The sequence below is a fragment of the Caretta caretta genome, chromosome 19 (assembly GCF_965140235.1).
Source record: "Caretta caretta isolate rCarCar2 chromosome 19, rCarCar1.hap1, whole genome shotgun sequence".
NCBI lineage: Eukaryota > Metazoa > Chordata > Testudines > Cheloniidae > Caretta > Caretta caretta.
The window spans coordinates 9,816,295-9,840,478 of NC_134224.1; the positions used below are offsets into that span (position 1 = coordinate 9,816,295).

Here is a 24,184-nt window from a genome sequence, read left to right on the forward strand (position 1 = left end):
AGCCCTGCAAAGGACTCAGCCTGATTCCACTCAGTCCAGTTTAACCCTATTGACTTTAATAGTTAAGCCCATTTGTACACCAGCGTGAGATCGGAATCTAGCCCTAATGAAGAGCACAGATGCATGTGGAAACGGGACTGTAACCTAGCTGGGAGGGCCCTCACAGCATTTCACCTATACTATATATAAACTTAGTTCTTGAAGGCTCTGTCTACTCTGTAATAAAAGACAATGGTATGGCCATGTCTGGCCTGGCTCAGCAGACTCAGGCTCACCGGCTAAAGATTGCAGTGTAGACATTCAGGCTTGGGCTGGAGCCTGGGCTCTGAAACTCTGCAAGCGGGGTGGGTCTCAGTGCTCCAGCTCCAGACTACACTTGATCATCTATGCTGCTAGTTGTAGCCCCCCATCCTGAGCCCAGCTCAACAGATGTGGGCTCTGAGAGTGGTGCCAGTTTTTTTATTGCAGTGTAGACATAAGGGACCTGCAGATGAAGGCACAGGTGTTGAAGTGAACTCACTGCAGCCTCTCAGGGGCAAAAAGATCATGTGACCTTCAGCAACGGTGGTGAGAAATCCAGCTTGGATACAAGTCCCCCAGGATAATATTTACACAGGTAGGCTGCCATGTGATGAGGCCACAGGCCCAGCAGGCCTCTAAAGGCAGCCCCCAGAGGCTAGTAGGATCCAGACTGGCAGGGTGTGTGGCCTTGAGTCACTACAGTTCTCTCACCCATAGTGCAGGGAGGAGTTAGATCTCCAGGGCTATTTCTCCCACTTGCTTTGCCTACAGGAGGTGGTAGGCCCAGGTAACAATGAAGTTCAACTGAATCTGGAAAGATAACCGCACCCTCCGTCCCCCTTGAGTAAGGGAGAGGTTGTAGCTTATCTAATTGTCCTCTTGCCTTAGCACAGAGCCTGATGGAGAAGGGGATGTTGGTGGAGGAAAGCAAATTGCTTCATGTGAAGTAGCAGTTGCAAGGCCAGCTGGCTCATCTGAAGCTGTTAAACTATATGTGGCCCTGTCCCTCCTTGGCTGAAGGGATCTTTTTCCGTAGCAGAAGGGAGGCGTTGGGAATCAGTCCACACTCCTGCAGGGTCATGAAGTTGTCAGCATACACTCTCTGGGGAAAGGTGCTGATGATCTCATACAGCTGTGATTCTCCACCCCTAGGAAAGAACAGTACAATCTTTCCTGTGAGCCATGTTCCTTCCACAAAGCAGCTGGGAATAAGCTAGTTGCAGGGTTACACAAGAGCAGAAGGCTAGAGCATTTAATGAGGAACAGAGGTGTTTCCAGCTGAGATGGAAAGCCCAGCCCGTAGAAGGCTGTTCCAGACAGCAACAGCTACAGCGGGGAAAGCTCTTACAGATCACCAGGCACACAAAGCTTAGGCCAGGCAGGGCTACGTCCTGTAAAGGGAGCAGGGACAGAAGACGGAAGGTGCCTCTGGTAGGCCAGAGTTGCTTTCAGGATGTTAAGAACCAGGGCAGTTTTGAAGTGGATTGTGAGAAGGGCATGGCAACAGTCAAGGTGAGGGTTGCTGAGGAGTGGGCGTGGGGAGCAGAGGCAACGACACTGCAGGAGGTAAGGATGAGTTGGGACCTACTGAAATACAAGAGCCAGAAACATGGAAGACTATGGAGATATCCGCTCCCTGCAGGAGGTAGGATTTGAAATCTCTACACAATTCCCAAACCATGGGCCTGATCCTGATTCCGCTTTGGAGGTGCTGAGTGTGACAAGCACCTTCAACCCCCACTAACATCACTGTATGCTGAGGGGGCTCAGCATCTGGCAGGCAGAGGCACTGTGATCCTGTACCTGTTGGACTTACACTGTAGAGTATTCTTCAGGCGGCTCAATTCCAGGGATCAAGCAGGATCTGGAAATGCCACTGGCCCAGTTTTTGCTGTGGCCTGACTCAGTGGGGTGGAGTTGTTGACCTGGCTTGCAAAAACCCCTCTTTCCTCTCCCTATACCTACCTGCTCTGGGCAAGGTGCCGGCGCAGGTCTCCTATGGTCTCTGTGAAGAGCATTTTTACAATGTATGTCTGCTCCCCATTCTCAGATTTTATTCGGAGAGTGGAGATGTTGGGGGCTGGAGGCTGGTCCTGTTCGTCTGCCTGCAACCTGACAGCCATAAAAGCCGGTTAGACAAGAAACAGCAATTTTACAGAGACTGATCAGGCAATGCTAAGTGGCCTAGACTGGATAGGGCATCAGGAGAGAGCCAAAGGGAAAAGGGAGGTGCTGGAATAGAGAACGGTACCTTAAAAATCTACGGAAATGTCTACACTAGCTGGTAAAACTACTGTCGGTCTAGGGTGTGAAAAAAAAATCCCCCTGACTGACGTAAGTGTCACAGACAGAAGCGCCGGTGTGGACAGTGCTATGGTGGTGGTGGGAGACGCTCTCCCGCCGCATGTTGGGGGTGGTTTAATTATACGGATGGGAGAGCTCCCTCCTGTCGGCATAGAGCGGCTATACGGGAGACCTTACAGCGCTGCAGCTTCAGCTCTGCAGTGTAGACATACCCTTAGCAGTTCCCTGAACCCTGATTGCTTGTGGGCAAATAGGCCAAAATGGCTTACAAAGTGCTACATGCCTTTGAAATAGCTGAATGTAGAAAGACAGCCCCAACCGCCTACCCCTTTGCGTGAGGGAGAGGTTGTAGCCTATCTGATCATGCAAGGCTGCTCTTTCACTTTCTGAGATAAGCTGGTGCTCTTTTTTTGTTCCTTATTCTGGATCAAGGCTGCTTGGTAGGGTTGTTTATTTGCCTTTTTAAATACAAAGTTCTGCTTGGTTTATGGTGACATTAGAAATTAAGTCTTGTCTAGCCTGGAAGACTCGCTGACTACGGGAGAACTAGTGAAATGGTGACCCCATTTGCTCATCTCTTCTCTGGAGGCACTTTCCCATTCAGAGGGTGAAAATTGAGAGAAGGAAGAATTTATAGCCAGACTGGTTCAAACTCCTTGGGTTTTGCTTGTTCTTGTGAACACCCTTTTAATACCAAGGGCTAGCTAACATTTTGAATAAAGGAAGCCTTTGCTGAAGATGTCGGGATTCATCATAAAAATCTCAGACACCTCCCAAAACTAGGAAAGATCAAACCTGGCCTTCCTGCTATTTCTGAAGTAAAAACCAAGCAGAAAAAACTCTTGAATTTTTGCTTTAAACCACACAAACGAACCCTCCCTTTCCAGGCCCTCTTTATCCATCAGAAAGCAGCAAAAATGGGAAAAACCATTAAAACAAATCTTTGCAGGTTGCCTCTGATGGCTAGTGGATGGACAGGAGAGACTGACCGTGCATTTGCTGAGGGAACCACTGCCCTTTACCTCTCCTTCATTGCTGCAAGGCTGGGCGTCTCCACTAGGATCACTTCATTGCTACTTGTCCCATCAGAGCCCTGAAACCAACCAGGGAAACCTCAGATACTATTGGCCCAGCTTTCCTGGATTAATACATGGGAGCTAGTCCCCCGTTTTCTGACCACAGGTGGAGAATGTGCCCTCCTTCTGAGCCCACAAGCTACAAGGCCAATGGCTTCTCCATGCTCCCTCTCCCCTGCTGCTCCCAACAGGATGCAGCAGGCTTGCACAGCGCCAGGCAGGCAGGTTTCTCCAGCAAATGGTCAATATGGCTTCTATACTTTGTACCTAGTTAAACTATTTATTTTTAAAAAATCTGCCTGGCCTGGTCCTGGTGCTGGCTGGGGCTTCTTCTAATCTAACAAGTAACTCCCCCATTAATTGATTCGTCCGTTTTAATCCAATAAAGCTAGATTGGTCTATTTCCTTCTAAATGTTCTGTATGGACACCAAGTTTAATTATCATAATTACACTGATCTGAGGAAACTACTTGCTCCCCTTCAAGCAAAATGACAGGATCTAGATCGAACACCCGAGACAGTAACTTCACTGAAATGTTTACTCAATCATCACATGGGTTACGAATGATTTCCCCCCCCTCAGGTAGAAACGATACAGTTCCAGAAAGGGATGAAAGGGCCTAGTGAAAATACATCTCATGCTTTCTGCTGGAGTCTTTTCAGGAGGTTGAAGATTTTTCAAGAGAAAGGGACCAGTTCTGATTCTATTTGCACCTACGTAAGGTTGTTAGCTTCCGTAAAGTTACTGTTGATTCACGCCAGCGTAACTGCAGACTCAGAAAACGTCTATACTACCAGCAGCTCCACTAGAGCACTGTAGCTATTCCACTCATAGCATCATAGTGTAGACCCTTCCTACAGCGACGGAAAGAGTTTTCCCCATCACTGTAGGTAACCCACTGCCCGAGCCGTGTTCTTCCATTCACCAAACTGTGTCTACGCCAGGGGTGAGATCAGCTTAACTTCTGAGCTCAGAGGTGTTTTTCACACCCCTAAGAGATATAGTTAGGTCAACCTTAATTTTAAGCATAACCTAGCCATTAAGACTCAGTGCATGCAGGGGCTCTGTCATACCTGCAGAGTTTCTTTGATTGGCCCTCGGATATCAATCACTTGTCCCTCCCGGATCAAGGATTTTGGAAGTTTGTTCAGAAACTGCTCCGGTGAGAGCTTGGGACCTGCCACGAGAGGGGGGGAACAGGGGGGAGAGACAGGGAGGGGAAGCAGGAAGGGGAATCCTATATGTATCACATCACACCAAGCAATTAAACGAATACTAAAATGTTCCACGTCTTGGGCTCATCAGAATTACACTTTGGACAGTTCCCTTTTGGGAATGTGTTATTAGAATCACCCATAAGGCATGTGATCCAAATTCCACAGTATATGAGCAGCTCTTCACAGCTAATAAATAACAGGGCGATATACAATTGCTGATGGGAAATGCACATGCATAGATTATTATATATTGCCATATATGGCTGTCCAGGAACATACATAACCATAACCATGACTACTCCCACTATACAACTACATGTCAGAACATATGTCACCAGATCTTCCAAGATCTAGCTAGAGCAGTTTAATTTTCAGTCTGAGAGAGTCATTTTTGGCAACTGTTGGAGCAGATTTCTGGAATGCAGAAGGAAAACAAGGGACCTGTGAAATCGTCCTAAATAATATGTCTTTCCCCCAGGGCTTGGAGATGTGCTGTGACATATTGGAGATGGAGAAGACGAGGTTGGCATCTTGAGGGGGGAAGATGTCCACTTAAATAAGTAACTTGCAATAGAACAATTGTTTGTTTGAAGGCCCAGTCCCTGAAGGCCGTCACCCACGCTATTCTTCTGAATGTCTCAAGTGGGCGATGTTGGAAAGACCTCTGCTGAGAATGAGCTCTGGGTTTCATGCGGAAAGTGGGTGGGTTTCATGCACAGTCTGGGAAAACTGCCCAAACTGTGGTATTTTATGAATGGCAAGTCTCAGGACTGTTTGCTGCTGTGATCTCCGTGAAACTGACTGTTGGAGCAGCTCTCAGTTCCTGCAGCAGCACGTGAAAGCACACACATAACACTCCTCTCAGAACGTCACCATGCAACTCAGAGACTCTCAGAATTAACTCCTGAGTAACTGGATGCCTGTTGCCAGGCTTCACCAGGGCTTTATTTATTCTCTCTTTTGGGGCTAAGTAGGGGATCTCCAGGGATTAGTGGGAATGGCAAAAGACTCACCTGGGATCTCACTGGTTTCCTTTACCTCAGTTGACTTCAAATGGCCAACTACCTGCCCCTGGCCAGGAAAGTTCTCTGGTAGCTGCCTCTCCCGAAAGAAAACGTCTCTTCTGTCAGTTACCTGTTAAATTAACTCTAGCTGTCATTAGCAAGCCTGTCTGCCTCCAGGACCCAGCTCTCACTGCATCAGAGCACACTAAAGGGTAAGCAGCAAGAACAAAACAAGAACAAACAACTAACAGAGACAGTTAATTCCTCCTGAGGGTGGTTCTAACATAGAACCCCTATAAAGGAAGCTGTCTGCAGATCCTTTTAGACCCTCCAGAAAAATAAACCCACACCTGTGTCCCTTCAAGTCTAAAACCCTTCTAGTTAGCAGTTCAATATCACATCCAGACCCTAAGACAGATGATCACTCCAGCCTTGCACACATTTGTTCAGTGATTTGATCCTGCTTTGTGCCTCAGTTTTCCCATCTATGAAAATTGATCCTCAGATAAAAGGTGATGTGAAATTGTAAAGTATTATTTTTTATCGATAGGCTCACCCAGGCGTTTGCCTTGATCTGTGCTAACAGAAGAAGGGATGTGCAAGCAGCCAGGACCACCAGATGTCTCTCTGAACCCAAAGAAGCAAAAGCACCATATTCAGCCCCCCCATGGTCCCCAGTCCCACCCAGTTCAGCAAAACACAACTGTCAGAGAAGCACAAGGCCACTTTGGGTACGTCCACACTGCAATAAAACCCCTGTGGCTCATCGGCCTCAGACTGCAGGGCTATACAATTGCTGTGTAGCTGTTTGGACTTGGCTTGGGGCCCAGGCTCTAGGACCATGTGAGGGGGGAGGGTCCCAGAGCTAAGGCTTCAGCCCAAGCCTGAATGTCTGCACCACAACCCGAGGCCTGCGAGCCCAAGTGAGCGGACACAGGCCAGCCGCAGGTGTTTTACTGCAGCGTAGATGTACTCTAAGTCCCCACTGGGCATCTTCCATTCCCTCATGACTCTCTAACCCCCACAGTGGCAGGCCCAACATTTTCAAATCGGGTGTCTAAAGTTAGGCACCTACACGGAAGTGGCCTGATTTCCCAGGGGGGCTGAGCACACACAGCTCCATGGGATGTGTGTTCCTAATTTTATATGTGAAGGTCTGGATTATAATATCCTCTGCAGCTGCCTCCGCTGACGTGTCATTCCATATTCTTTATGAAAATATGCTTATGATATGAATATGATATAGCTGAGATATACGTTATGCAAGATGGCTCATGTGAGGTATCATTGGAAAGGTTACGATTTACTGAATGTGATTGTTAGGATATAGATATTCAGGTCTGTCTGTAAAGGCCTATACTCTAAGAATTTAGGTGTATTCTTATCACTTGGCTAGTTATAGAGGTATAAAAGAAAGAATCAAAACCACTGTCTGCCAGTGTAAGGGCCTTCTCTTACTGTGACAGTCTGAGGCCCTGTTCTTAGGCTAAGGCCTTTGGCTAAGCAACAGAGGCAGCCATAAACTGGGAAGTGAATGGTCACATCCTCACATTCCAAACTAGTCACATTGAAATAAGGTGCTATTGGGCTGTTAGGAATACAATCCTGTCCTGATAGTGCCTATCACCTCCAGAGAAAGGGAAGTGCCTAGAAAATGTAAAAGGAAACTTAGTTTGATAGCATCCTGTCTGGCAAGAACTCACTTATCAGTAGCTGGGATGTGGAATCCTCACTTCTGTATTGTTTTGACATTATAGTTCCCACTTTGCTTTGTTTGTCTGTATAATCTCTGTCTGGTTCTGTGATTGTTTCTGTCTGCTGTATAATTAATTTTGCTGGGTGTAAACTAATTAAGGTGGTGGGATATAATTGGGTACATAATCATGTTACAATATGTTAGGATTGGTTAGTTAAATTTCAGGAAAATGATTGGTTAAGGTATAGCAAAGCAGAACTCAAGTTTTACTATATAGTCTGCAGTCAATCAGGAAGTAGGGGGGTGGGCGTGGGCATGCGGGTGAGGGAGATGGGAACAGGGAATGGGGGTAAGAAAATTGGAATCATGTTTTGCTAAAGGGGGAAATGGGAACAGGGAATGGGAGTAAGGAAGTTGGAATCATGTTTGGCTAAGGGTAGGAATGGGAACAGGGACACAGGTGTAAGGCTCTGTGGTGTCAGAGCTGGGAAGGAGGATACTAAGGAAGGAAACTGGAATCATGCTTGCTGGAAGTTCACCCCAATAAACATCGAATTGTTTGCACCTTTGGACTTCGGGTATTGTTGCTCTCTGTTCATGCGAGAAGGACCAGGGAAGTAAGTGGGTGAAGGAATAAGCCCCCTAACAGCGATTATCCTATTTGTAGGCATGCATCATTTCTGTATCTGAAATTAGGAATATTGACTATGTATCTGTATTTCAGCTAAGCTACTTTGAGTGACGCCCACTGCTAACACTTCAGGTAGAACAATGGAAAAGCCAAACCGGGAGGATGGCCTTCCTGTGAATCTGTGGGTCAGCCTGTGAAGAATGGCTACAAGGGCCCTACAGAGGCATGTGACCATGTCACCTGATACTGGAACCCATCTTGAATTCTGTACTTTTCCACAAGAAGCTGGTGTGTGGGAGGAGTGTCAAACTAGGAAACAAAGGATTCCTGCTTTATGCAAATCCTATTTAAGGGTGGGGAGTGAGGTAATCCAGATCCTCAGTTCTCCCCTGCTATCCCACCCAAGATGACTGCTGGAAACAACTTAGGCCTGGTCTACAGTACGCGGTTATTTCACAATTAGCCAAGTTACTTCGAAATAAAACTGAATCCATCCACACGACCAAACCAGTTTTTTCGATTTAAAGGGCTCTTTAATCCGATTTCTGTACTCAACCTCGGCAAGTGGAGTAGCGCTAAAATCGAGATCGCAGTTCCGGGTTACAGGTACTGTGGATGCAATTCTACATTATTGGCTTCCGGGAGCTATCCCAGAATGCTCCCTTGTGACCGCTCTGGACAACACTCTCAACTCTGATGCACTAGCCAGGTAGGCAGTAAAAACCCCAGGAACTTTTGAATTTCCTGTTTGGTCACCATCAGCACAGGCGACCATCAGCACAGTCCACCATCTCAGGCGACCATCAGCACAGTCCACCATCACAGGCGATGATGCAGTCCTGGATTCGCAGACGAGCTCCAGCATGGTCCGAACGGGAGGTACTGGATCTCATTGCATTTTGGGGCGATGAATCTGTTATGGCAGAACTACGTTCCAAAAAAAGAAACGCAAATACGTACGCTAAAGTCTCCAGGGCCATGACGGAAAGAGGCTACTCCAGGGACACAGAGCAGTGTCGTACAAAAATCAAGGAGCTCAGGCAAGTATACCAAAAAGCCTGGAGGCGAAAGGGCGCTCTGGGTCACAGCCCCATACATGCCGCTTCTACCATGATCTGCATGCAGTTATGGGGGGGACGCCACCACTACCCCACCACTGACCGTGGACACTTGCAAGGGGGGAGTAGCACGGAGCGAGAAGGATGAGTTTTTGGAGGACGAAGAGGAGGAGGAGGAGGAGGACAGTGCACAGACGGCAAATGGGGAATCTGTTTCCCCCCCTAGCCAGGAACTGTTCTTAATGCTGGAGCCAATAGCCTCCCCCCATTCCCAAGGCATGCTCCCGGACCGTGATCCGGGAGAAGGCACTTCTGGTGAGTGAGAGCTTGATCAGAGCCACACAGTGAGGGGTGGGGGGAAACCCAGCTGCACTGGGCTGTTTGCATTTAGTTTAAAGGGCTCATCCCTGCTCAGAGCCACGCGGTGTGGGGGGGAGGGGGTTGTGTGAAGCGATCATCCCAGAGAGCCCGCAGGCCCTCCTTTTATATGCAAACCCACCAGGCATTGCTTGCTAGGGTAAAGGGGGCCCAGCAGTTTGAAAACACTGAAATGAATGCGGAAGAAGCAGAACCCCACGTGCCCCTAGGGCTTACCATGGCTGCCTGCAAGCTGAATTCTGTTGCCTGGCTGCATGTGGGGGCTTATTCACACCAAAGCGGCAGGCACTTCAGTATAAGAGGCAAAATGAGACCTTGTACAGAAAGAACATGTGCTGTGTACTATGAACTGCCTGTTTCACTGAGTAAGAGTGTCCCCTTTGTTCTCTAAAATGTCTCTTTTAAAATACTACCCTCCCTTTTTCTCCTCCCGCAGCAGATGCAAATGTTTCAACGTGGCCCCTATCTACTCCATCCCAGAGGCTGGTCCAGATTAGAAGGTGGAAAAAACGAATTCGGGACGACATGTTTGCGGAGCTCATGCAGTCCTCCCGCACTGATAGGGCCCAGCTGAATGCATGGAGGCAAACAATTGTGGAGTCGCGTAGAGCGTTACGTGACTACGAAGAGAGGAGGGACGTGCGCGATGAGAGCAGGCAGGATGCTATGGTCAAGCTCATGGGGGAGCAAACTGACATGCTCCGCTGTCTGGTGGATCTAATGCGGGAAAGGCAGAAAGACTACAGACTGCCGCTGCAGCCCCTGTATAACCGCCCTCCCTCCTCCCCAAGTTCTATAGCCTCCTCACCCAGATGCCCAAGAACACCGGTGGGGAGGCTACGGGGACCCGCACAGTCAACCCCAGAGGATTGCACAAGCAGCAGAAAGCGGGCATATCCTAAATTTTTATTTGGTTTCTGGACTTGTCCTTCCCTCCTCCTCCATCCCCCTAACCCAATAGCCCACCCCTCCCCCGTCTAGCTTCTGATTTCTCTCAATGTTTTGTGCAACAAATAATAAAGAATGGTTTTTAAACAATTGTGACTTTATTTCCTTTCATATATATAGGGGGCGGGTAACTAAGAGAAACAAACACAACTGTCTCACTGTGCCCTGGCCAGTCATGAAACTGGCTTTCAAAGCTTCTCTGATGGACAGTGCGCCCTGCTGCTCTCTTCTAATCGCCCTGTTGTCTGGCTGTGAGAAACTGGCCACCAGACGAGTGGCCTCAACCTCCAATCCCGCCATAAATGTCTCCCCCTTACTCTCGCAGATATTGTGGAGCACACAACAAGCAGCAATTACAATTGGAATATTGGTTGTGCTGAGATCTAACCGAGTCAGTAAACTGCACCAGTGCACTTTCAAACGTCCAAATGCACATTCTACCACCATTCTGCACTTGCTTAGCCTATAGCTGAACTGCTCCTAACTACTGTCCAGGGTGCTTGTGTATGGCTTCATGAGGCTGGCATTAAGGGGTAGGTTGGGTCCCCGAGGATAACTATAGGCATTTCAACATCTCCAACAGTAATTTTCTGGTCTGGGAAGTAAGTTCCTTCCTGCAGCTGTTCAAACAGACCAGAGTTCCTAAAGATGCGAGTGTCATGCACCTTTCCCGGCCATCCCACATTGATGTCAGTGAAACGTCCCTTGTGATCCACCAGTGCTTGCAGCATCATGGAAAAGTACCCCCTGAGCTTTATGTACTGGCCGCCCCGGTGTTCCGGGGCCAAGATAGCGATATGCGTTCCATCTATCGCCCCGCTGCAGTTAGAGAACCCCAGCGCATTAAAGCCATCCACAATGGTCTGCACATTTCCCAAAGTCACTACCCTTGATAGCAGCTGGTCAATGACTGCATTGGCTACTTGCAGCACAGCAGCCCCCACAGTAGATTTGCCCACTCCAAACCGATTCCCGACTGACCGGTAGCTGTCAGGCATTGCAAGCTTCCACAGGGCTATGGCCACTCGCTTCTCAACTGAGAGGGCTGCTCTCATTTTGGTGTCTTTGCGCTTCAGGGCAGAGGACAGCAAGTCAAAGTTCCACAAAAGTGGCCCTACGCATACGAAAGTTTCTCAGCCCCTGGGAATCATCCCATACCTGCAACACTATGCGGTCCCACCAGTCTGTGCTCGTTTCCCGTGCCCAGAATCAGCATTCCATGGCATGAACCTGGCCCAATACCACCATGATCTCCCAATTGCCACATGCCGTGCTTCTAGGAACGTCTGTGTCCATGTCCTCATCACTACCATAATCGCGCTGTCGTTGCTTCCTTGCCCGGTTTTGCAAGTACTGCACATACTGATGGATAATGTGCGAGGTATTTACAATGGTCAAAACTGCAGCAGAGATCTGATCGAGCTCCATGGCTATGGCGCCTGCACGGGTAATCCTGGAAAAAGGGCACGAAACGTAGGAGAGCAGAGTGGCAGCGGAAGAGGTGCTGTTCCGTTCACGGTAGCCGAAAAAAGGCAGGAAATGGTTGTCTTCTGTAGCTTTTACGGAGCCGGGGGCCAGGACAGACAACATGGAGAAGCTCGGAAGCGCGACAATAGCGGGAGAGCAGAGCTGGCGGCGGAAGCGTTCGATGAGGAAGAGAAAGAGTAGATAGTAGAGATTACACAGGAAGATGAGAGAAAATGAGAGGTGGATTCATAGTAGCAGGAAAGCAGCAGTGCACCGTCTGCTGAAAGCAGTATGGCGTCTGCCGTAGCTTTCACGAAGGGAGGAGCGACTGACGACACAAACCCAGAAACACCCACAAGAATGTTTTTGCCCCATCATGCACTGGGAGCTTTACCCAGAATTCCAATGGGCGGCGGGGACTGCGGGAACTGTGGGATAGCTACCCACAATGCACCGCTCCAACATTCGATGCTAGCCTTGGTACTGTGGACGCACTCCACCGAATTCATGCACTTTAGTGGGGACACAGAAGACCGAACGTATAAAAATAGCTTCCGAACATTCGAACAGAATAATTTCAAAATAATTTCGTACTGTAGATGTACCCTAAGACTGAACTGGGGGAAAGAACTGGACCCTGGTTGCAAGGGTGTCTGACCTGTGAAGATTATTAGAACCACATTTAGGGTGAGAACTTACATATAACCAGTTTCTTTAGTGTATTAAGCTTAGTTTGTGTGCTGTGTTTTATTTTCTTAGTAATCTGCCTTGTTCTGTCTGCTACCTCCTTAACTACTTAAAATACACCTTTTATAGCTAATACATTTATTTCTGGTTTATAATACAACCCAGTTTATGTGACTAATAACTGGGGGGGGGGCAAGAAGTTGTATACACCCTCCTCCACATTGAGGGAAGAGGTGAATTTTATATAATTTTCGGTTTGTACTCCAAAGGAATGGGGGTAGACATGTGGGTGCTGTGGCAAGCCCCGTAAGCTGAGCCTTCTCAGTGCAGATCTCTGTCTTTCTGTGCAGCTGGGTGTGGCCCTGCCTGTGCGCTTGGCTGGAAAAGGCTGGGGAGCCCAGTCCAGCAAGACCAGGTAAAAAGGGGCCCAGGCTGGCAGAATAGTTTGACTCAGTGGTGTCCCAGCACACCAAGTGACACCCCAGGGGGTTCAACCCGTCACACCTCCCGCCTTTGACTGCTTTCTAGTGACTCAGAAATTTTGCCCTCACTGTCTCTTTCTAACCCATGATTAATTGAAGCAGACAAACCGTTCAGTTCTAGTGCACAAAGGCCTAGCCCTTTCCTGTAACGGCTGTAGCAGGTGCATGCCCCACCTCAAAAGTCTAGCTGCACGTGGGCTGGGTTTAGAAACATCAAACTGCTTTTCGTGTTGAGAAAGGCCTGCAGAGTGGTGCAAACAATACGATAGAAGCAGTTTGCATGGAGAGAGGGATTTCTCCTAAAAGGAAGATGGCAGGGGCTTTGCATTGCTTACCTGAAAAGGAACACCATCCGGGTAGCGCGTCTGTAGCTCTGAGGGAAAATAGCCATCCATGATATCCTGAAGACATTGCTGAAACAAAGCATGAATGCTTAAAAATCAGGCCTCAGACTCCATAGTACCTCGCTGCTGATACATTCCACCTGCATCAGACCTGGAGACCTACAAAGGCACCACAGGATCTCTGACTGGGAAAGACTGGCAGATCCTCTAACAACCATCATTCCTCACGAAGCCCTGTGGGGGGCAGATGGGACTAGAGTGACCCCCACAAGCCTCAGCCTTTCCCCACTCCCACCCTCAGCCTTTGCTGAGGGAATAGTTAGATGGCAATAACTTGACTTCCTCCAGGAATTGGTCCATACCTGCGTGGACGGCTCCTCATACGACCGGAAGGGTCCGTTGAACATGACTATCCCATTCTGATAAAAAGTGAGGGATATCGATTGGGGCTGCCTCAGTCTCGCACCTCCTGCTGTACGTTCGATTTGAGACACACCTTCCCCAGCCAGCACGTTTAAATCTTTCAGGTTTTCAAAAATTAAATCAAAATCGATTGGGTAGTTGGAAACAGTTGAGTGACCTACAGCAAGGAAAACAGAGTTATCGTCAGGGAGGAGCCTGCAGACAGGAGTGTTGAATCCACACTTCTCCCTGCATGGGCATGTTAAAGGTGCTGCCCAAACCCTACCATTTTGGGCCTGGCTCCCACCTGCCTCCACTTTGTGTCATTTACTCCTTTGGGAAGGGAGTGTGAAATGCTATCACATCAGAATGGCAGTGTTTCGCTTCCACGCTGCACAGGTGTATATAACACCACAGTGGAGAACCAGTCCCCTTGTTATCAACTTATGAAACTGCATCATCAGCCAATACCACAGCCTGCACTCCTTGGAGGCCCTGATTATTTTGATGGTTATAATGTACTTAGCATCGTTCCTTGCTTGGTGCTGTACAATACAAAGAGGGAGGTGAGGTGCCTGTCCCAAAGAGCTTACAACCTAGGTTAGACCAGCAGTTAACTTCAGCACAGGCTGCTGCAGGGAACACAGATGGGACACCAGCTGACTGACTGATCTCAGGCAGATTGCTCTTTCTAGACAATCCCTTCTCCTGCTGGTGGATTATTGGCGAGAGGGAGGTCTTTTGGGTGCTTCAGAAAGGGATGCTAGGTTTATGGGGTAGAGCAGGAGAGATGTGCAGATGACAGTGGGAGAAGTATATGAGAAGAGGAAGTGAGTGCAGAGATGTTGACTGGGATGAGGCCTCTGATATTTTCAATTCTGCTTTTGACACATCCTTCAAAAGATAAAAATGGCATCAATAAGTGGAAACAATCTCTGTAAATGCATCAATCTGCAAGTAAGGCCAAGTGAACTGACACGCTAGCCTCTGTGCTTTACGCCCACTGCTATTCAGAGATCATCTCCCTTACCTACTTCAAGGAGTTATGAAAGTTAAGTAGTGGGGGCTTTTCACAACACTCTGAAGGTGAGGCTGCTTCAAGTCCCAAGTATATTCTCATAATTCTCTCTTACCACTTATCAGAAAGCCATCACTAAATACTATAGGATTCAACACAATGCAACCGGCTCCCAACAAAACCACTCACGTGGCTGCTGGAGGAAGGGAACAATAGTGTGCTTTGATGGGGTCAGGCAATCGGGGCAAATCAATGCACCTAATACATACAGAAAGGGCCAGATTTTGATCTCACACCCATTTCATGTCTGCGTTGCCTAAGATTGGAATCAGGCTCCAAACATTCAAAGTGTGGGGACTGCTTCTGAAGATTTTCTTCCTGATAGCTGACCCATTAGCTCCACAAAAGAAATGGGCTTTATAAAATATCCGCAGCTACTAAACTATGTTCCTGGTGCCGCTTGTGTTATATTGCAAGTCTTCTTTCTACTGAAATGGGTTAGGATGTAGACCCCAGGATCATCATGAGGAAATCATAACAGGGAAGGACCTTAGCATTTGAAAGTCTGTGGGACCTATCATACCCAACCAGGGCCATCCCTAGCCATTTTGGTGCCCTACACAGCCCCCCACAGGGTGTGTGTGCATGTGGCCTCCAGACGGGGCCTCCAGACTGGGGGGAGGAGCAGGCTTGGGGGCTGGGGGGAACCGCCTCCCAGCACTTGCTGGCGGCGCGGAGCAGGTTGGGGCCGAGTTGCTCCACTTCCTGCCCAAAATTTCCTGGTGCCCTACGCAGCTGTGTACTTTGCATATGGGCAAGGACGGCCCTGTACCCAACCTGCATCCAGAGCTATCTGTAAAACATTAGACCCTTTCATCCCCGCATCAAGCTGTACTAATTTTCACTGGGTATCTTCACCTCTGCTGTAAGCTGCTTCCACACTGTGCTCTGGCCATACAAAATCCTTCCCCTCTCTGCATTTTCTGTCATTTAAGGGTAGGATTTTCCAGTCCCACTGATTTGCAATGATACCTGTGCACCTACGACACTTACAAGCTTTGGAAAATCCCACACGGCCATTTTTTGTCTTTCCCTAAAGCAAAGGGGTTGATTTGGGGGTTCAGATCCCAGAAGCCATCATTCCTAACAGGCCCCCTTCCATGGGCAGCGTGTGAACCGCTGGCTAAGGTTGGCTAGCCCTCAGCTCTGCCCCTTCCGGCCGAAGTCCCCTCTTGTGCCCCCCACCAGAGCCCCTCCTCCCCCCACTGCAGCCCCCGGCCCCTGTCCCAGGCTAGTGTCCCCAGCCCTGGAGCACCATGTGGGAAGCACAGCCCCAGCCCCAACCTGAGCCAGGGCTACAGCACTGGGACAGAGGAACTGGCAGGAGGGGGCCTGGGGGCAGAGCACGGGTGAGGACACTCCTAGCTGTTTGGGGAGGCTCAGCCTCCTCCAGCCTATGATACCCACCGCCCATGCCCCCTTCTCAACAGCCTCAGCAGAGAAGCCAAAGGCTGGATGTCATTGACACCAAGCTCCCCTCTTAGCCCTAGGGGAGGTCTCTCCGGGTTAGAGTTGAAGCATATTGGGAGGGGAGTGCAGTAAGGGGGAAGCCTGACCTGCTACTGCCCACATAGTGCCTGTTCTACAGATAACAGAGGGGAGTTTTTCAAAGGGCAGTTAGGTGACTGAAGTCAAAGGGTGTTAGGTACCTATCTCTCATTAGCGCCTTTGAAAACCTCCTCCGTTGTGTCCAGAGATGTTAATAAAGTTTATATAAAGGGCACTAAAAATTCTTGGCACGATGAAGCAGTTCAAGAGGAGTCACAAAGGCCTATCGTGCCATGAATCTGATTGATTAATAAATCCCAAATTATCTGTTTTTCCAATCTGGAGAATATTATGCCTTTTTTAAATACCCCATGAGGGGCAGGCTGTCTGCCTCAGCAAAGGGCATTGCTGCTTTACCTGGTTTCCAGAGACCCCTTGATGGCTGATTTTCCTGCTTCTTCAATGATTTCAACTCTTCCAGCTGTTCATTCCTCTCTCCAACCCAAATCAATCCATAATCATTCAGAAACCGCTGCATGGGGAAGGGGAGAAGAGGATGAACTAGCTTGAGAAGCATGGGACTATCAAAGGCCAGGAATGGGAGCTGTAAAATGAGTGTTGCCTTGAACAAGTTTGACCTTGTTATAAGGTGCGGGGGTGAGAAAACTCACTGGGCAGGAAGAGTAGCATGTCATGGACTCCAAAAGTTGTATGAATCTATCCACAGTGATCAATCATTCAGTACTCAGTCTATCATGTCTTTGATCACTGCAAAGAGTTTTCAGTTCTACTGAGTCAGCCAGTTAACTTGGAACAGCAAAAGAAGGGACTGAAACAAAACTAAAGCCATACAGATCAAAAGGAGGAGGCATAAGTGTTTGCACATAAACATTATTAAAAATGCATGCAATCTAGCCAGGTGTCAATAATAATGATGTGCTATATTTACTTAGCACCTATCTCCCAAGGATCTCAAAGTACATCACAAACATTAATTTTTTAAACCCCACAACTAAATGTCAGTTAAGTCAGGACAACTACCCGCATTTTACACACTGGAAAACTGAACGACAGAGAGGTTAGAAAACTTGTTCAAGGCCACACAGTGAAATTAGTGGCAGCACTGGAAGAAGAACCCAGAAGTCCTGACTCCCAGTTCTCTGCTCTCATCACCAGGTTAAAGTTTCAGTCAGACATCAATTTTGTATTATAGAGGAAAGTGTTGTGGTTCCATATCAAACAGCTGAGCATGTATCAAGAGCCACTGACTCTCTGTGACACAGCTTTCCTGTCTGTAAAATGGGGATAGTAATAGAGCAGATTTGGGATCCTTGGAGGAAATGAGTTAAAATGCAAAGTAGTAATAGTATTAATAAATGTTCCCCACACTGCAATTTGGATAAATAATTCTTCACTTTCTGTCCTACAATCTTGTGTAGTGTTGCTGTGAGCTGTTCAAAGGCTACTGTGTTCCACCCTAGAGATGACTGCATATCACAGGTGAGTGAAGTGCTCCCCAGGGTGATGGATTCTCCAACTCTTGATGTCTTCAGATCAAGACTAGATATCTTTCTGCAAGATATGCTTTAGCTAAACAAATTATTGAGCTCCTTACACGAATAACTGGGTAAAATGTAATGGCTGATGGTTTACAGGAGGTCAGAAAGAGTAGATGATCTAATGGTCCCTTCTGGCCTTACAGTCTAAGAATCTATGTACAATTCCCTGGGTTTCTTCAGAATGAGCGGTGCTACGATTAGCAAGCTGCTAATTATTATTGAGTGTTACATCATATATCAAAACAGATTCAAAAGGGGAGAAAGGAAAAGGAGTGGGAAGGGGATTAGGGAATGTCCCTCATCTTCCATTTAACCTGTTCCTTCTGTACAGAGGCTGTAATAACAGGCAGTGATATTGAAACTGGCAGCTTAGTAAGAACCAAACATTTATGGACTGAAGGAACAGGAAGCCAATTCCAGGGGAGCACAGGGTGAGGCCAGGGGGGGTCCATCCATGAATCTCACCTCCATTTCCCAGACCTGATTCTGCAGCTGAAGACACTTCACCTCCAGTTCCTCTATTCCGCTTGACTCTGGGGAATCTGCAGAGGAAAGACAGAGACCTGAGGTGTTTTATTTTTGCTCTAAAAAGCTTCAGACAAGAGCTGAGATAATCAGTGTCAGGGAGTACAAGGATCCTCAGCCCCCTGTCTATAAATAACTGCACTTGAGTCGGCAAGGCACAGAAGCTGAAAACACAACTCTTTGCCCACTGTCCCCTGACTGTTCAACCAGGGTCACCTCCAAAAAGATGTGGATGGATGAAAAGACACATTTGGCAGTTATTTATGGGCAACACTGGTGAGCTTCTATGCTGCACAGAAGGAGCTCATGTGTAAATGGTGCTGTTTGCAGTAATACAGTGGGCGTGACTTGACTTACCCAGTTCATATCTATGAATCTATTCAAAAGTCAGCAACCCGGTGAATTTGGATCTACTCTGCTGTGCTGAATAGAGTGACCACCACATGATGGGGTATATGAACCCTGTCTGTAGTTTGACAAGGTGGATACACCCTACTCCCTGAGTAAAGAAATCATCAAAGTGACTGGGGGAAGGCAGCAGTACACATGCCCATAGGCAGGAACACAGATGCCTAGGGAACTTTTACTCTGAAAAACTTAGGTGCTGAGTGAGTTTAGGCCCCTACAGGGTTCATCAGGAATTTTGTGAATTACAGTGGAGCAAAACCAGGACTTAGGCACATAAACCCCAAATGAAGGCACCCACATCTGGAGTTTAAGCACCTAAGTACCTTTGTTGATCCCACCCAGTGTGTCAGGGCACAGCTTGAGGGAACTACTGAATTCCAAGGGACTTTGAGAGAAGTCAGCTGTAGGGAGAGATTCACTCAAGGCTGGATGAAATTTGGAACTAGATCACATGTGGGACAAGGGGAAACCTTGGCTGTGAGAGTCCTTTGAGTCACACAGTAAACCTTGGCTGTAAGAGGCCTTTTTGATTTATTTAGCTGGGAAAAGGCCTATTTCTTCAATCGGCTTAAATCTGAACGCTGGTTTGTTTGCTCTCTTCCCAGCCTTGTTTCTTCTGACCACTACTACACACCAAGTGGTTACGTGGCCATCTTCTGCTCAGGTTCTCAGTCTTGTGGGAACACTTTACCATAGTGAAAGCAGGTCACTGTGGCATCTGAGCGCTGCACCAGAAACCAGCAGCTTAAAAGTCAGCAGCAGGTGTATGCATGAGCTGAAAACCTCCTGGCAAATGAAGCGGTGAGTTTGTAATTCACAGTTGTCCTTGGCAGGGTACTGGAACTGGGCTTCCCCAAGGAAAGGACTGTACTGAGGTCCACAGCAGCACCTCCCAGTACTGGAAAAGAGCACGGTCTGAGCCTAAGGCTGTGTCTACACTGCCACTTTCAGTTCTAAAACTTTAGTTGTTCGGGGTGTGAAAAAACACCCCCCTCCCGAGTGACAAAAGTTTTAGGCTTAAAAGTGCCAGTAGAGACAGTGCTTTATCGCCAGGAGCCGCACGCACAGTGAAAAAGCTACCGCCCCTCGTTTGGCACTGCAGCAGCCTCGCTATAACGTGGGTAGTGTAAACGCACCTGAAGAGAATGTAAGCCACACACAGGAAACAGGAGGGTGCCAAGAACAGAACAATTTACCTTTTCCTTTCTGAAGGATCTTCACCTGCTTCTCAAGTTCAGCAACCTTTCTAGCCTGAAGATCCAAGAAAAAAGGCAAAAATAATGATTGCACTTGGTTCCTTTCCTCTGAGGATCTCAAAGCACTTTTCACATACCGACTGATTTAGCCACTCTGCTCCCAGAAGCCAGGTAGGTTAACTACACTTGTTTTATGGATGGGCAAAGTAAGGTCTAGAAAGGGTGCGGCCTGTCCCAAGATCACATAGGGCTGGACTGTGGAGTTACCACAGGCCCCGAGTAAGGGAATAGCACATAACTGCGCAGTCCCAGAAGTAGGCTAGGGACCAAGTCACCCTGCCTGCCCATCCATTGCCCACCTGCATGAGATGGGGAGTAGTGACGCTATGATCGTTGCTCCTCCTCTCACACACAGTCCAGTTATGCAGGTTGCGCTCCTGCTTTCTTACCCCCATTGAGGGTGTGGCTCAAAGTTAAGTCAGTAGTAAGTACATGGCAAATCTGGGGTTAGAACTCAGGAGTCCTGATCTTCTAGCCACTAGAAACACTATTTACCCTAAAGTGTCTATAACACCAACAGGGTACTATCCATTCCCATTTCTATCGGGTGTGTCTGCTTCAGTGAGACCTCTGGCCTTCTTATCAACTCAAACATTATAAAATGGAAGGAAGAAAAGAAACATCCAAAGCAGAAGAGTCAATGACATTAGGTGTTAGGGCTCATTTTTTCCTAGGATCACTACAGGGACTGTTCCTTACTGCAGTGTGGTAACAGCAACTGGGCCTCTACAGTGGGTGGTTTCTGTAATTAGTAAGATACAGGCCTAGCAGTTGCCTTGTCTAAAGAATAATTACACCATTTTAGCCCAAACTAGGTGTGATCTGGTTCTGGCTAACATGGCTAGAACTGTTCAGACAGGGCCCAAATGAGGCTGGCATTTTTACCTTCAGCTGGATTTCTTGTGCTTGGCTCTTTGCTTTTTGTTCCAACAAAGCAATTTTTTGCATCATGGAGGACATGAGCTCCATGTCAGTCGGAGCTGCCCCTATAAGCACAAGTACAACACATCACCCAAAAAAGCACCTTCAGAATTATAATTTTAAATTGACCAAGGGGAACCCTTATGATCATCCAGTGCCACATTACATGGGCTGAAAGCATAGTGCAGGAATCCTGGATTAGCCCTTGCAGACAGCATGAATGGATATCCTGTGGGCACCGTGTATAAATCCTGCAAGTCCCTGGCCAAAGTAACAGAGGTAGATATGGACCTTGCAGCAGACACTGTGCATGCATCCCTAGATCACCAACTGGCACACTGGGTAAGTAAGTGTTCAGGGATGTGAAATGAGCACCAGACTCTGTAGCTGGATTCACTTATCAAGCACCATCTATGGACCATTAAGGTTATCGACCCTGATGCCAGCACTGTGTCTGGCTCAGCAGCAAATGTCCTTTCAGAGACATTACCATGGGTACTTGTTTTTGTTGCTGTTCCCTTTGAGCAGGAAGGGGAAATGTCTTGCACTGGAAACTTTGTTCTAGGAGACAGGATGTCATTCAGTAGCGCAGCTTCATCCTCTGTGAATCAAAGAGGCAAAGAAGCATTAGAGGCAGGGCCAGGTCCACATTTTAGATGATGCCTCACCAAAATCTTGTGAGGATAATGCTGGGGTGTATCATCAGGGAAGGAGAGGGTTGGGGAAAGGGTGTTGCACAATCCCACTCGCCCACCCAAAGGCTTCCGAAGTGATGATTATTAAGCTTCAAGAGTGTGCTCGGCACAGTATGACACTCAAAGGACAATACAGTCCATACCTTGAGGAGCTTACACTTTAAACAGACAGACAATGATCGGACACACAACTATACTGGGAAGCAGACCATGGTGCTAATTTAGAGTATGTTTTTCTGAGGGTGAGAGAGGTGAGTGGTGGGACTGTTTGCGCATTAGAACAATGGTGACGACAGCATAATACTGTCCAGGATTAGTGTCTGTGAGCCTCACAGAAGAAGGGAGTTTCAAAGAGGGATTTGGAAGACGCAATTTGCTCTGCATTAGGGAGGGTGTTCTGAGCGTAGGTGACAGCATGGACAAATGAGGGAAGCAGCTTGATTTGGAACTGTAAATTATTTTAGAGAGTTAACCATGTTCCAACGAATCCTGGGGATGGGAAAACTAATTTGTACTAATCTGATATAAGACAGATGTGGGAAGGAGAGAGAAACCAAGGACAAGAAAATGAACTAAGCACATAACACTTTAATGCAAAAAACGCATAAAGGGAAGAGAAAGGCCTTACTCACCATTGTAAGCACTCAGTTTAAATGGCACTGTCCTTTTCCTGCACATAAGAATAGGGAATACAGAAAACAAACAGCAGACAGATTAATTATCGGCTGGGTAATTTGTTTGAGGGATAACAGACTTCTAAATTACATCAAAAATGTTCTTAAAATGCAACCACCTATACTTTCTCACCAGTTCACTACATAGAAACAAATCAAACAAGCCCCCTCTTGCTTTGTGTGCTGAGTGAGCTCACACACAAACAACAAATTCAGAGCAGCCTAGCAGCAATTGAGATCACAGGAAGCCACAACTAACTTTAGCTGCTTTGCACTAGGGACAAGCAAAAGAAAGACAAACAACAAACCTGGTCAACCGTGCTATGCAGAATTGTACAATATTCCTCCTGATCCCAGCTAGGGATCAGCTTGCACCACAAGGCCATAGAACAGGGGTGGGCAAACTTTTTGGCCCGAGGGCCACATCTGGGTGGGGAAATTGCATGCAGGGCCATGAATGTAGGGCTGGGGCAGGGGGTTGAGGTGCGGGAAGGAGTGCGGTGTGCAGGAGGGGGTGCAGAGTGCGGAAGGGAGCTCAGAGCAGGGGGTTGGGGTGCAGGGAGGGGTGTGGAGTGCGGGAGAGGGCTCAGGGCAGGGGGTTGGGGTGTAGGAGGGGTGGGAGAGGGGGCTCCGGGCAGGGGATTGGGGTGCAGGAGGGGGTGCGGAGTGCAGGAGGGGGCTCTGGACAGGGGGTTGCGATGCAGGAGGGGGCTCAGGGCACAACAGGGGGCTCAGGGCAGGGGGTTGCGGTGCAGGAGGGGTGTGGCATGGGGCTCAAGTCAGGGGTTTGGGATGTGGGAGGAAGTGTGGGGTATGGGAGGGGGTGCAGTGTGCAGGAGGAGGCTCAGGGCAAGGGGTTGGGGTGCAAGATGGCTGCAGGAGGGGGCTCAGGGCAGGGGTGCAGGAGGAGTTCTGAGTGCGGGCTCCAGCCCAGCGCCACTTACCTTGAGCGGCTCTGTGGAGGCAGTGGTGCGCAGTAGGGCTAAGGCAGGTTCCCTGCCTGCCCTGGCCCCGCGCCACTCCTGGAAGCGGCTGGCACCACGTCTCTGCGGCCCCTGGGCGCGGGGGGCTCCACACGCGGCCCCTGCCTGCGCGAACCTCCCCCAAAGCTCTCATTGGTTGCAGTTCCCCGTTCTTGGCCAATGGGAGCTGTGGAGGGCGGTGCCTGCAAGCGAGGGCAGCGCAGAGAGCCCTCTGCTCCCACTCCCCTCTCCCAGGGGCTGCAGGGACATGGTGCTGGCCGCTTTCGGGAGCAGCACAGGGCCAGGGCAGGCAGGGAGCCTGCCTTAGCCAGGGCTGGCAATCCCATGGGCCATAGTTTGCCCACCCCTGCCATAGAACCAAGAGCTCCAGCAAGGTTATTCTTGCTAGTATAACTGCACAGACTATTCTGATTCATATAGGGCCCTACCACGGAACGGTGGCTCACAGCTGGATTTGGGATGGCAAAATACTGATTTTTAGGGCCCAATTCTGCAAGGTGCTGAGTGACTGCAGAATGTGGTTCTGACCACCCTTAAATCCTACTGACTTCAATGGGAGCTGAAGGGACCCAGCATCTTGAAAGATCAAGACCAAAGAAAAACCCTCCCAGTTTATACCAGGCAGCATACACAGCTGTGAAGTATATAGTGTGGGGTGAGAGTTTGCTGGTCTTGAGGCATTTGTCATTTATGCCTTGATTATAGTGTTAGGAGAAGCAGCTGATATCAAAATTTCACAAATAAGCAAAGATGGCAACAAGACAACGCAAGGAAGAGTCCTCATGTCTCATTTACCCTGGACTCTGCAGCGGGACTCTGCGGTGCTTCCCCAGGGAGGAAAGAGGAGAACTCATGGTTTATACCTTAGACAGCTCTAGATC

General features: G+C 48.4%; 1 protein-coding gene and 1 long non-coding RNA gene across 7 annotated transcripts; one reads left to right on the plus strand and one right to left on the minus strand.

Annotated features, from left to right (window-relative positions):
• Window positions 1-443: 443 nt before the first annotated feature.
• UBXN11 (UBX domain protein 11) lies at window positions 444-24,184 on the minus strand. 5 transcript variants are annotated; one of them, XM_048825935.2, is made up of 14 exons: window positions 24,099-24,184; window positions 22,279-22,316; window positions 21,442-21,552; window positions 20,916-21,016; window positions 19,971-20,025; window positions 18,307-18,383; window positions 16,700-16,814; window positions 13,677-13,894; window positions 13,306-13,383; window positions 5,633-5,753; window positions 4,476-4,579; window positions 3,348-3,418; window positions 1,987-2,133; window positions 444-1,169 (listed from the first exon to the last, which is right to left on the minus strand). In XM_048825935.2, exons 1-14 carry the CDS (start codon window positions 24,155-24,157, stop codon window positions 1,010-1,012), a joined length of 1,455 nt encoding a protein of 484 aa, XP_048681892.1. In that variant the 5' UTR covers window positions 24,158-24,184; the 3' UTR covers window positions 444-1,009. The 5 variants fall into 5 exon arrangements, with proteins under 5 accessions (XP_048681892.1, XP_048681895.1, XP_074977360.1 ...); XM_048825938.2 differs by lacking the exon at window positions 20,916-21,016 and having other exon boundaries at window positions 24,099-24,153; XM_075121259.1 differs by lacking the exons at window positions 20,916-21,016; window positions 24,099-24,184 and adding an exon at window positions 23,265-23,373.
• On the plus strand, window positions 1,226-10,424 carry LOC142069570 (uncharacterized). 2 transcript variants are annotated; one of them, XR_012665476.1, is made up of 3 exons: window positions 1,226-1,666; window positions 8,044-9,323; window positions 9,823-10,424. It is a non-coding gene; the product is annotated as an uncharacterized LOC142069570 (long non-coding RNA). The 2 variants fall into 2 exon arrangements; XR_012665475.1 differs by lacking the exon at window positions 1,226-1,666 and having other exon boundaries at window positions 7,721-9,323.

Coding starts and splice junctions, on each gene's coding strand:
- UBXN11 (XM_048825935.2), bottom strand. CDS start 24,157: ATGAGTTCTCCTCTTTCCTCCCTGGGGAAGCACCGCAGAGTCCCGCTG. Junction 3,419..4,475: donor CAATCAAAGAAACTCTGCAG/GTATGACAGAGC, acceptor GGTTGGTTTCAG/GGCTCTGATGGGACAAGTAG. Junction 2,134..3,347: donor CTTGCAGCAATGAAGGAGAG/GTAAAGGGCAGT, acceptor TATGGCTGTCAG/GTTGCAGGCAGACGAACAGG.